Source organism: Gymnodraco acuticeps, unplaced genomic scaffold (assembly GCF_902827175.1).
Source record: "Gymnodraco acuticeps unplaced genomic scaffold, fGymAcu1.1, whole genome shotgun sequence".
Classification (NCBI taxonomy): Eukaryota; Metazoa; Chordata; class Actinopteri; order Perciformes; family Bathydraconidae; genus Gymnodraco; species Gymnodraco acuticeps.
Window position 1 is genome coordinate 194,941 of NW_022991706.1, and position 11,338 is coordinate 206,278.

General features: G+C 41.4%; 2 protein-coding genes across 3 annotated transcripts in view; both read left to right on the forward strand.

The window, feature by feature from the left end:
- LOC117534676 overlaps window positions 1-7,097 on the forward strand; it is a 28,038-nt gene extending 20,941 nt beyond the window's left edge. Inside the window, exon 10 of the mRNA XM_034198908.1 lies at window positions 337-7,097. Coding sequence (XP_034054799.1) covers window positions 337-795 — 459 coding nt within the window. The 3' untranslated portion in view covers window positions 796-7,097. The remainder of the gene's footprint in view (window positions 1-336) is intronic.
- Window positions 7,098-8,342: 1,245 nt separating this feature from the next.
- Window positions 8,343-11,338, forward strand: part of tcf19l (transcription factor 19 (SC1), like) — a 14,040-nt gene continuing 11,044 nt past the window's right edge. For both annotated transcript variants that reach the window (XM_034198911.1, XM_034198909.1), the window contains exons 1-2: window positions 8,343-8,583; window positions 9,115-10,024. In XM_034198911.1, the coding sequence (XP_034054802.1) occupies window positions 9,760-10,024 (265 nt within the window). In that variant the 5' untranslated portion in view covers window positions 8,343-8,583; window positions 9,115-9,759. The remainder of the gene's footprint in view (window positions 8,584-9,114; window positions 10,025-11,338) is intronic.

Sequence of the window (11,338 nt, forward strand, 5' to 3'; positions counted from 1 at the left end):
GGTTGGTAGCTGGGAGTGGAAGGTAAATCTATAAATATGGACCCGGAAACATGTGCATACATTATTCACGTTGCGTTTCCTGACCTACATTTTACCACCTCTGCTTCTTCACTTCCATCTCTTCCCCTCTGGTGGGGGGATCCTTTTGGTCCTGGTTTCCCTCTCTTTCTGCCCCCTGTTGTTTTATTATTCTCTCCTCTTTTCTCGTCTCTATTCTTCTTTGTGTTTTCCTTGCCCATGGTAATTTCACATTCCCTGTGTCTTTCATGACCCTCACCCTCCTCCCTTCCTCTAACCACTCCTCTCCTGTGTCTCCTCCTCCCTTACTCTCTTCAGGGTCTGGAGGTGTCCAAACCGGGCCGCTATCACACTCTCTCCTCTGACAACCTTTTGGAGATGAGCGACTCCGGGGTGGAGTTCACCTCCTCTGGCCTCCCACTGGACAGCGATACGGATGGCGGCATGACCTACGCCTCCCACAAGCCCCTCCTGAAAGCCGTCTCCCCCACAGCCATGACGGAAGAAGTTCCCCCCGAGAGCCCGGAGGCCACCCTGGCCCCCGACGGGGACCTCAGCGGCAGCCGGACCCCTGACTCAGCCATGAGTGCGAGCCCAGCTTCCAATCCACGCTCGCTCGCTGCTGCTGCTGCTGCCACCCCCAACGGCAGCCTGCACGGAGCCGCATCGCCGGGAGCAACCTCCGGGGGCACCGTGGGGTCAGATCCAGCCCAGAAGGAGGGAGGGGCTGAGAGCGAAGAGGTGGGGCAAAAGGAGGAGTCGGCCCAGAGCACCTGAGAGGCACCACGGTGTGTTTTGTAGCCACAACAATCTGGCTCCGTCCATCATATCCAAACACCACGAGTCCTTCATCACTGCATTTCAATCGACGACACAGACAAAATATTCATGCTTGGATCCAGATGTCATATTAGACCAAAAGAAAATGTTGCACAAAACGCACAAAACGTAACGCACTGAGCACTGAAAAGTTAGATGCAAAAGAGTAAACCCACACTCTCATATGGAAAATGCATGCATTTAAATGAAACATTAAAGTAGATATCATAGTTAGGAAAATGCTGACGTTAGCGTAGACTGACTGCATGCGAGCTTCAACGGGCAATAAAAGGAAGCTATTTGAAAAAGGGGTTAAAACCCTCTCAGCAATGTTGGGAAAACACCTTAAAGGGATCAAATGATTTCACCCCCTGTCAACAAGGTGACAGTGGGAGTCAGCCGGCTCTGAGGAATCAGAAATGATTCACTAAGACCAAGGAGACTGACAACAGCAGCAAAAAGCCTCTCCTGTATTGAGGAGAATCTCAGTGTGTTGCCTGACAACACTTGCATCTGCTCTCACGGCATCAGACAAACAGCAATGATTGCATTCCATCCATCCACAGACTCTACAATGCAAGTATGTCAGAAAGCGCCTCTGCCTCTCAGACACAAGTGCTTGTCTCAGCACTCATTCACAGATATCCACTAGAAAAAACCTCCTCAACTTGCCTGCACAGAAACAAGCTCTGTAAATTGAATAGCACCACTCCTATGTGAGTGACGGTGATTGTTTTTTTTCCCCTCTCATATATTTGCTAGATATTCCCTCAAGAGCCACAGCATATACTCTTGAAACTCTCCCCCCCCCCCCAGTGGAATTGTCCCGAGCCCTGTCAGGGCAAAATAAATTAGGAGAACACTGCGAAACACTTTTGGAATGGTTCCCGAGAACATCATTGGTCCCTTTGCAGAAAGTACCAGTTCACGGACACCATAGAGTGAGCAGCGGCGATAGAAGAGACCTCAGAGATGGATCAGGGTACTATTCGGAGAACAGACCATTGACTTTTATGATTTAAACCATCCTGTTTTCCTCTCGACTGCCTTCCATGGGACAAATCTCAGATAATTGTAGCCCAGTTATTTATCAAAATGTAGGGACCGGATAGCAGGCAGCCGACAGCCCCAACAGAGAGTCGATTGTGAAGGTGTGTGTGTGGGTGTGTGTGTGTTAGAAAGCAACTTACATTATGAGACATTCAGTGCTCTGCATGGAAACATGATCCCTTTCAGCTCCTGGAAAATAGGAAATGAAAAAGAGAAGGGCAACCTCAGAGGACCTTAATTAACCGTTCAGAATAATAGCTCAAAGCGGCTTGTGCTCTGTGAATCCAAACCCATTAGTACAACACAATATTCAGTCCTGCTATTAACTGTACCAGTAATAGCGTATAAGGTCAAATGTTTACAACCAATATAGTTTAAATATATTCAGTTATTCTTTACACCATCTTTCTCAGTCAAAGGTATTTTAAATCCCAATAATTACCAGTTCAAACTGAACTGTGTGAGTTTAAATAAGAACAGATCAAAGTAGGTACAGATACTGTTGACCAGGTAGCTGATTATTAAGACTTTGTCTCCTTGTGACACCAAAAAGACTAAAGAGTGGCTCGTTTTACGGTGGCTACAACGGCCCAAAATGCTTATTAGGAGAAATGCAATGCACTTTCAAAAACAATGCACATAAAAACGCAAATGTGCCAAAACACATGCAAATGAGTACACATCTTCAACAACTTGACAACACATGCACAAACACAGAACGCTGCAAATCGAAACATGCTGCAGGAATCTCTAAACACAACGGAAACACTAAATGATCCATACAGCTGGGACCGGAGCGCTTGTTGACGTTAGGATGATAACATTTGCACACTGTCACAGAAAAACTCAAATGTTTGTTTTATTGACTTTTTTAAGAATGTGATTGCATCATTCCTTCCCATATTATTATATCACTAGCTAACGTAGCTAACCTCATTTCAGTTATACTGACAAAACACTTGACTACTAGACAGACTAACTCTACCAACATGGTTTTTGAAAGTGCAGCCTAATCGTTTTGGGCCGTTGTAGGGTGTTTGCCTCCATCAGCCAGCGTATCATTTAATTACACACTTTACAACAATAAACATATTGATGGAGGATTTCAAAAAACCCACAAGCAGTACGACAGAGATGAAGATGAGAGAGCGGCATAAGTTCAAGCATGAATAAAGTCAATTAGATGAACAACATATTCAAATGTTGACTAATTAGTTCCCTGCCAACTCAGCTCACAGGAAACTGATTTCCAATGCTGAGGAAACATGAGACCCCCTCCACAGTCAGAGATTGACATTGAACCCTTGCAACACGTTTACTGCTTTAAGGAATCAAAGCAGAGTCCATCAAAAACATCCATCACCTACTTCACCCCATGAAACACACCAAACACACTGATATCCATCCGGACAGGGTCCACCGTCCCTTCTGTTCATATCTGCAGTAAAGTAAACCTGGAAAGTCTGTAAGATTTACGACCTCATAGGGTTACTAAAAGCAGCCGCACGGACACCCACGATTGGTGTCTGAGCGAGAAGAGCACAACGTTTATCATGCGATTGCGATGCGTTATAACAAAAAATGTAAAAAGTAGCAGCTATTGTAAATGCAATATATGGATTTGCAAAAAGAAACGACTAACTAGGTCCCTTCTTATTCAGGAAAAAGCGGCTTTGATTTAGTTTTTATTTACTGCAAAGGGAAAATATATAAACCCTGAATGTGTAAAGTGATGTGCACACCCTACTTGTTATTGGATATTGATTTTGTATGGCTGTTTTGCAGAGAAGCACATTTGCTTGTTCAGGTAATGGTTCAGATTTATATACAACACAAAGACAGTAAGGCTCCAAAACTGACTTTGTGTTTGATGTAAATATCAGGTTGATTCAAATAAGCTCTGATAAGGAGATTAGGTCATAACAAATTGGTGGTCAAGTGACTTATCTTCAATGAATTCTAAAGCAATATTCATTATGATATCACTGAGACATCCCACCGGGCAGAATGAGGAACCTGACATCTCAACATCACCCTTTTTTCCCACTGTTGTATATATAAAGAAATGTGATCTGCATGTGTATAGTGTGAAGATACTAATATGTTTCTCACTGCAAGGCTTATGCAAGGTTTTATACTATCCAAACGCTGCATTGATCCTTTAACCGCGCGTCCACAGCAGGTAGAAAACAAACACGTAGTGCTGGAGGAAGACGCTCGCTCTTACTCATGTCACGTTTAAATGTTGGGGTCATGGAGACGCTGCGTGAAATCCTTTCATAGATATTCGTTCAGTAGTGTTGGAGTATCTGTAGTCGCCTCAGGGGTGCACTATTACACAGTAACAGCTTTGTAGACTGACACAAGGAAACCAACATGCAGTGGTGGAATGTAACTAAGTACATTTACTCAGGTACCACACCTCATTTGGACATAACTGTACTTTACTTGAGTTTTCCATTTTATGCTACCTTGTACTTCTATTCCGGGACATTATAAAAGCAAATATAGTACATATCCACTTACAGTATATGATATGATGCATTACTGTACTAATCAAACCAGTATTGTATCTGAAATTGGCCAAACATTGACAAAAAACAACATTAAAATGCTCCTACATGGATGTGTTAGTGATTAAAACAAGATTATACTGTATAATAATCTATTATCATATAGTACATCCTCAAAGGGCCATCCTGCATACCAATTACTTTTACTTTTGAGGCTTTGAGTACATTTGGCTGAAAATACTTCTGTACTTCTGCATTTGAAATGCAGTACCTTTGCGTGTATTGGAGTATTTCAAAGTCAGAGTAGAGGCACAAAATATAAATATGAACCTGGAGATGAGAATAATATGTCCCCTTTAGGACAATAGTCTTTTTTAATTCTAATTAAGCAATTTTTCCACCTCTGCCAACACTTTGCATGGTCATTTCTTTGTTGAGCGTAACGTTCAGTAAGGATGTTCTCTTCAGGTCTGTTGCGATCACATCGAGCTGTTTTCAGTGCAGATCAAATGTTTTATTCTTAACGCGCATTAAAAGTCCCTGCTGAAGGACACGAAGTATTGTACAGGGTGGAGGGCAAAGAGCCTGCTTTGGATGTCAGCGTGTGCCTGATGGAATAATAATACTATAGTTCAGGAACTCTCAGCTGAGGAAGTCTTTATGAAAGGATTTCACTCTGTCATTCAACATTGTCTGGTGTTTTCTGTTTCATTACACATCAGAGCCGCCATTCACAAAGCCAGAGCAGAAGTGCTCGTCCCTGTGTGCGTAGGGCGAGAATTTAATAAAATGTTCTTTCAATTCTGGTAGATTCAATCTCCTGCTAATCCACTATTCTCTATATTTCCAAAGAATGTAATGAAAACCCATGAAATGATCTCTGCAGTGTCACAGTTTGGTGATCCCGCTGATCATCATAGAAAATACGAGATGAATGTCATCTGCCTTTTCTAACACTGAGATTAATTAAATGTAATTCATTGCAGCGCAAGTCAGTGGCTCTTGCTGTGATTGAATATATTCCTAACTTTGATTGATGACTCATAATTGAATATAACTGAAAAGCCACTGTTCCTCATCAGCTCACCCTCTAACACACACTTGGACTTGAACTGATCCCAGTTCAGCAGAACTCCATCTCTGGACAAACATTGGAAATGATTCAGAAATGCATTGTACTGTCTGCTTAGAAATAGTTCTTTGTCACACGTCTGCCCCCACCGTGATACTCCCAGCACCTGAGAATGTTTTTTTATACAAGAAAAAAGATTAAATAATATTCCTAAAAAAATACTTTCATATAATCAATGTATTTACTTTGGGACAAACGTACCTCATCCCAAACTAATGCATTAACTACAAAAATAAATCGCACTTCTTTTGAATGAATGGACATTGAATACATTGTCAGAACTTTTTGTTGCATCATATTTAGCACCAAAAAGACTACTCCTGCAACTAATGTGCTTATTGATGTATCTCCATACTCTGATATTATAGCCTATACCCGCTGTCCTGAAGAGGTAGTGTAACTGCAGCATGCTGACCTGTAGATTTGTTGTGGGACAGCAGCCGTGATGATGATCTCTAATAATAATAGTATGAATTGCAGTTGTCTGTATCGCTGTTCTCCTAAGTCCATCCTTTTCGCTGAGATTTGGTTTTCCCATGATCCTCCTGGGTCTTAACATCACTTGTCAATGCTGGCATTAAGCTGAGAGTGATAGTTAGAGAAGAATATTTCAGATTTTTAAAGGTTGCTGCCAATCACAAATCTTTTGGGTGCACACACAATAACTCATTATTTTGAAAATCTAAAATAATGATGAACATATAACACATTTAAACTTTGAAGCCTCCATTTGGAAAAGTCAAACTTTTTTAATTGGAAATGTAATGGTATACAAAATTAGTTTTTTCCCTTTCGGAAAATCACAAGAGGAAATCAACTAGTACTCTCCTTTAACATCACTTCTGAGTTAAGGCTTATGTTTATTTGAGGGTTTCGATCTAATTCTAATCGATTAGACATTAGTTTTGGGAACCCCCAGAGTCAGGATGGCTTTTGAGGCAAAACGATATCCTGTTAGTTGTTTTAGCACATGGTTTGGGCAGGAGAAGTATTGCCACTGTTAATATTACTGCTGTTGCTTCTTTTCTTTGTGAAGAGATGTGGGATAACATCATCACAGGTATGGGTCGGTTTGTTAAATCTGTATGAATTCTGAAGTATGACGCCTTTAGAAAAATATATGTAACATTTTTGTGGTTTGATTTTATTTGGTGTTGTGTTTAAGGTTTACATTTCTTTAATTGAAGTCATATTAATTCTGCTTTATTGTCACATGCACATTAAACACGGAAACATTTAATCGTTTATTCCTCAGGATAGTGCACATTGAGTTTGCATGTTGTTCCTTGTTGTTACTTTCACTTTGAGAGAAATCACTTGAATGCTTTATTATATCTTATAAGAGTTCAGATCTCATTGCTCCAGATCGGTAATCATTGACTCTAGCGATACTTCACTGCACTGCCATGAACAAGTGGCCATACACCCTTGTTTGCTTGAAGAATATGAATATTTATATACCCGTATCATATTAGACCCTTCGGCACCCTGCAAAGACTTTTATAAAGCTTCTCTTTTTCTGTAATGAATGAATAATTCCAATTAAATGAATTTTCAACAGAGAATGAATCCAACGTTGTTGTTTTTTATGTGCACCTGCTTTTAATACTCTGATTTCATTCATACTAACTCAAGTATTTACATTTTAATTTCAGTCATGTATTCCAAGGAAAACCTATTTTGTAATAGTCTAGAGAGGATCTCAAAGTTTCAGACATATTTAATCTCTTTAACTTTGAATATACACAGAGCTACAAGCTACTGAAAGTTGTGTTAGGAATAAAATTGATTTTATAAACTTCTATCAACTTAAAATATAAACTCCCCTTTCTTGTGGGCAGAGTGGGTTGCGAAGCAAAAGGCCTGCAACTTACTTACATAACGTTTTCTCAATGCTTTAACTGTAGTGTGTAACACAGTTTGAGATGAGGGGTGTTTCCAACATTTTAGAATGTACATGTCAGTTAAGTTGGAATGTAGCGAGGGGAAAAGTACAATATTTTGAGAAGTAGCCTAGCAGTGGTGGACCGTAAGTAAGGTAATGCACTTTAAGGTATAACTTTAAAGGTTCTAAAATGTTACTACTTGAGTTGTTCCATTTATTGCTGACTTTTAGTCAACTAAATATATTTGACAGATTTAGTCACCTTGTTGATTCATGTTATCAATACAAAAAAAGAATTAAGTGTGATGTCTAATAATACTATATATGACAGTGTATAAAGTAATTAAAATAAGCCCCACCTTACAAAGCTGCAACATTAAAGTAATGTAATAATTCATGCAATACTAATTATATCCATGCAGTAATATAATATACAGTATATTTCCATTCCTGATAATGATAACTTAAAACTTTTAGTACATGAATGATGTAGGTAGGTGAATATGGCAGTGTAAACAGTGTATTTATTACATATAAATTGATGTATGCTGTTACAGGGTAATCTACAATATATACATAATGTATACTATGAACTAAGATTATGAATGCATGACCTTTACTTGCAGTAGCCTACTTTTACCCTGAAGTTTTTCTATTGCTACAGCACATTAACATAAGTAAAATATACGATGAATGGCTGGTTCTTTCACCCACTCTGTGGAGTACAGCATGGAGTTGCAGTACAACTAACTTACCTGGGATTTGTACTTAAGTACTTGAGTTAATGTACTAGTTATTCAAATTCAAAGGAGCTTTATTCCTCCACTGAGCTGTTCAGCAGCTGTGATTCTGGTCCCCGGACTCAGCCCGTCCTGTTCCCGCTGAAGGCGCCTTGGCCCTCAGCCAATCAGGGCGGAGCAGGACATGACGCGTGTTCTCGTGCAAGGAAGCCCCAGGAGTGGCGCGCCAAATTTCAAAGCACTTCCTCCCGGGAGGACAGGAGGCGAAAAGCTGCACCGAACTAAGCGAACAACGGCGATAAAAACCTGTAGAAACAAAACATTTTATTCAAAGTTTATGAGCTGAAGCCGCTGGTGGAGCAGTCGACGGTGTTTTTTCGGCAGCTGGTTGAGGAATAATTCACATAAAGAGGGAATGCCATTGTTGTAAGTGGCAGCTTTGACTTTCATTCTGTCCTACAAGGAACTACGTCAGCTAGCTTGATCCTGTTTCTGACTGACAAGCTAAAAACCAGGACTACGATACATCATTGATCTTTCAATCTCACTGTAACGTTTATCGCTGCATTCTTAAGTATATGTGCAGATTCTATCAGGATATGTGCAGTAATTGTTTTTTAAAACGAGGTTTTACTTGACATTCCGTTGATTTCTCTTGGTTATTGTGTCTTGCTTTGTGCCGTGTCCCATGATACGTCTACATGCAGCTGATGCACGGCATGCGGTGCACACTGCACAAAGCTAAAGATCACAGTGTGAAGCTGACAGTTTTCATGTTTCTCTTGTTAAGAAGCATCTGGTGTTTTTCCCTCAGTGTGACATTAGTTTAACGGCAGCCTGTAATGAAGCATGTTTTATGTGGCGTCTGAAGTGTCAACAAAATAACATCTATAAAGATGTTTTTCACACACTAAGTACAGCAATTAAGCAAATGTATTTTATGTTTTCTTCTTTCAGATCAGACAGCACTGCCAGGCTTCTCACCTGTGAGACGGCTGATGTCAGGAGCCTGGGATTTTAATCTCACACACTTACACACAGGCTCAGATGACAGCTGTTCAAATTTGTTAATTTTAAACGTCAGAACTCAGGCTAAAAGTCACGGCTGTCAAGTTTCTATGGCAGGTTTGCTTTTCATGGTTTTAATATTTACTGCACCTTTCCCATTTAGTGGTAACACGCAGGCTGTCCACATTACTAAAGATCCTCTTACAGCCTCCACTCCACGGAGGATTTCATCTGTTTGAGCTCATGACAGAGTGCAGTAGCTCATGTCCACACTTCCCCAGTTTACACAGGGCTCCATATCCTCATTATTTATTCAGGGCAAGGCGCAACAAGGCATCTGCTTTACATACTAATGCAAACAACTGTTGCTCAAACAGCTGCACCTGCCTGTAACCAGGCCTGAGCTTAGAATATTTCATCTAGCAGATTCTTGCAAGTTCACATGCCTTTAATTTAACTTCTGTCCACTAGCAAAGAGTATATCCCACAATGGATCTTAACCTGCTGTAGCTCAGGGCCTGTCACAGATATTGTGTGGCCTCTGGGTGGGGTCAGGGGGGGTTCAGCGGTGGCAGACAATCAAAGCCTTCAGTCATGCTGTGCGGGGTACAGCCGTGCTTCCAGTTGCTGCGGATCGGGTCGTCTGCAGGGGACTCGGCGAGGGACCTGTACACCTTTAGGCCGGCGCTGAGCCACTCGGTGTTCAGGCTGGGCCGGGCGGCGGAGCTGTGTGACGTCACGCTGGACTCCACCTCGGTGTCACGGATCCACGCCGAGCTGCACGCAGAGAGGGAGGCGGGGGAAGAGGCGCTGCAGGAGGAGGGCTGGATGGTCCACATCAAGGACAGGAGCAGTCATGGTGAGAAAAGGACACACTTGCACCAGGATTAAAAAAAACATAGCAGTGATTGCGTCCGGGAAGATTTCAATGTCCCTGACAAATGGGAGAAATGATGGTCACATGTCTGTGAGCTTAAAATCAATTGATTAGAAGGCTTTATTAAGAATGAAGACAAAAAGACGCTATTTCAAATAAATGAAGTCCATAGACTCATAAAACTAAAAATAGCTGTTGCTGACTATTTAAGCTTTTTTCAATTCACTTCATATTGTGCTTAAGGGAAACATTTAAAGACCTTAAGACCAGCCAAAGTCCAAACTGACTCTCACACACACTGACACGCCCTCCTCCTCTACAGTCGTTGTGGAAGAGAAAGTTACACACCCACTTACAAGAAACATGAATCCCATTATGGGGAAATGCATTCACACAAATACACCACACACACACACACACACACACAAATACACCACACACACACAAATACACCACACACACACAAATACACCACACACACACAAATATACCACACAACACACACCAGGCTTGGAATTTCGTCATTTTAGGGGCAAGGCCATTTGGCCTTCCCGTTCACATTTTTTTCAAGGGCACAAAGGCCGTTTGGTTAAATTACGCTGGTCAATCAACATGACTGAAAAGTGTAGCACTAACGTCAACACCAGTCGTTTTACAAATGGCTGATTAGCAATAGTGTTTCTTTAACGTATACGTTAAGTTCAGCCATAAACCACATAAGTCAGTCATGTATTATATCAAAACCGCTTAGCAAGAAAAATACTAGATTCAAAGGTGACAGCTATCTGCTAGCTTGTAGAAGCAACACTAGATGTAGACCCCTTGAAGGGAAGAACGTTAGCGCTATCCAAAACTAGCTAGCTATCGCTAGTTTTCATGACAAAATGTAACGAGTCGACTTTAATAGGCTAATACAATGGTAATTACCTATCAATAGTACTTTCTATAAAAACACGTAATGTTAAGTCCTTTCAAATACTACCACATACTTCAGTTAAATCATATCAAAACAGCTTGGTCCGCTTGCTTACCTGTGCTTGTCTTGCTCCCGCGTGCTGAGGAGGAGGCTGTCGGTCCCCTACAAGGCCATTTCTGACGGAACAATCACAGCAGAGCAAGATCGCTCTGATCCCAGGGCACAGGCATCGCCCGGGAACTATTCCTACTGCTGCGCACTAATATGACTTTACTAGCGTTGTTTACACTGGAACTTTTGACAGGGGCACCAAGGCCACTTTGGCCGTGAATTGCATTTTTTTTCACAGGGCATCACGGCCATGGCCGTCGTGGCCGTCG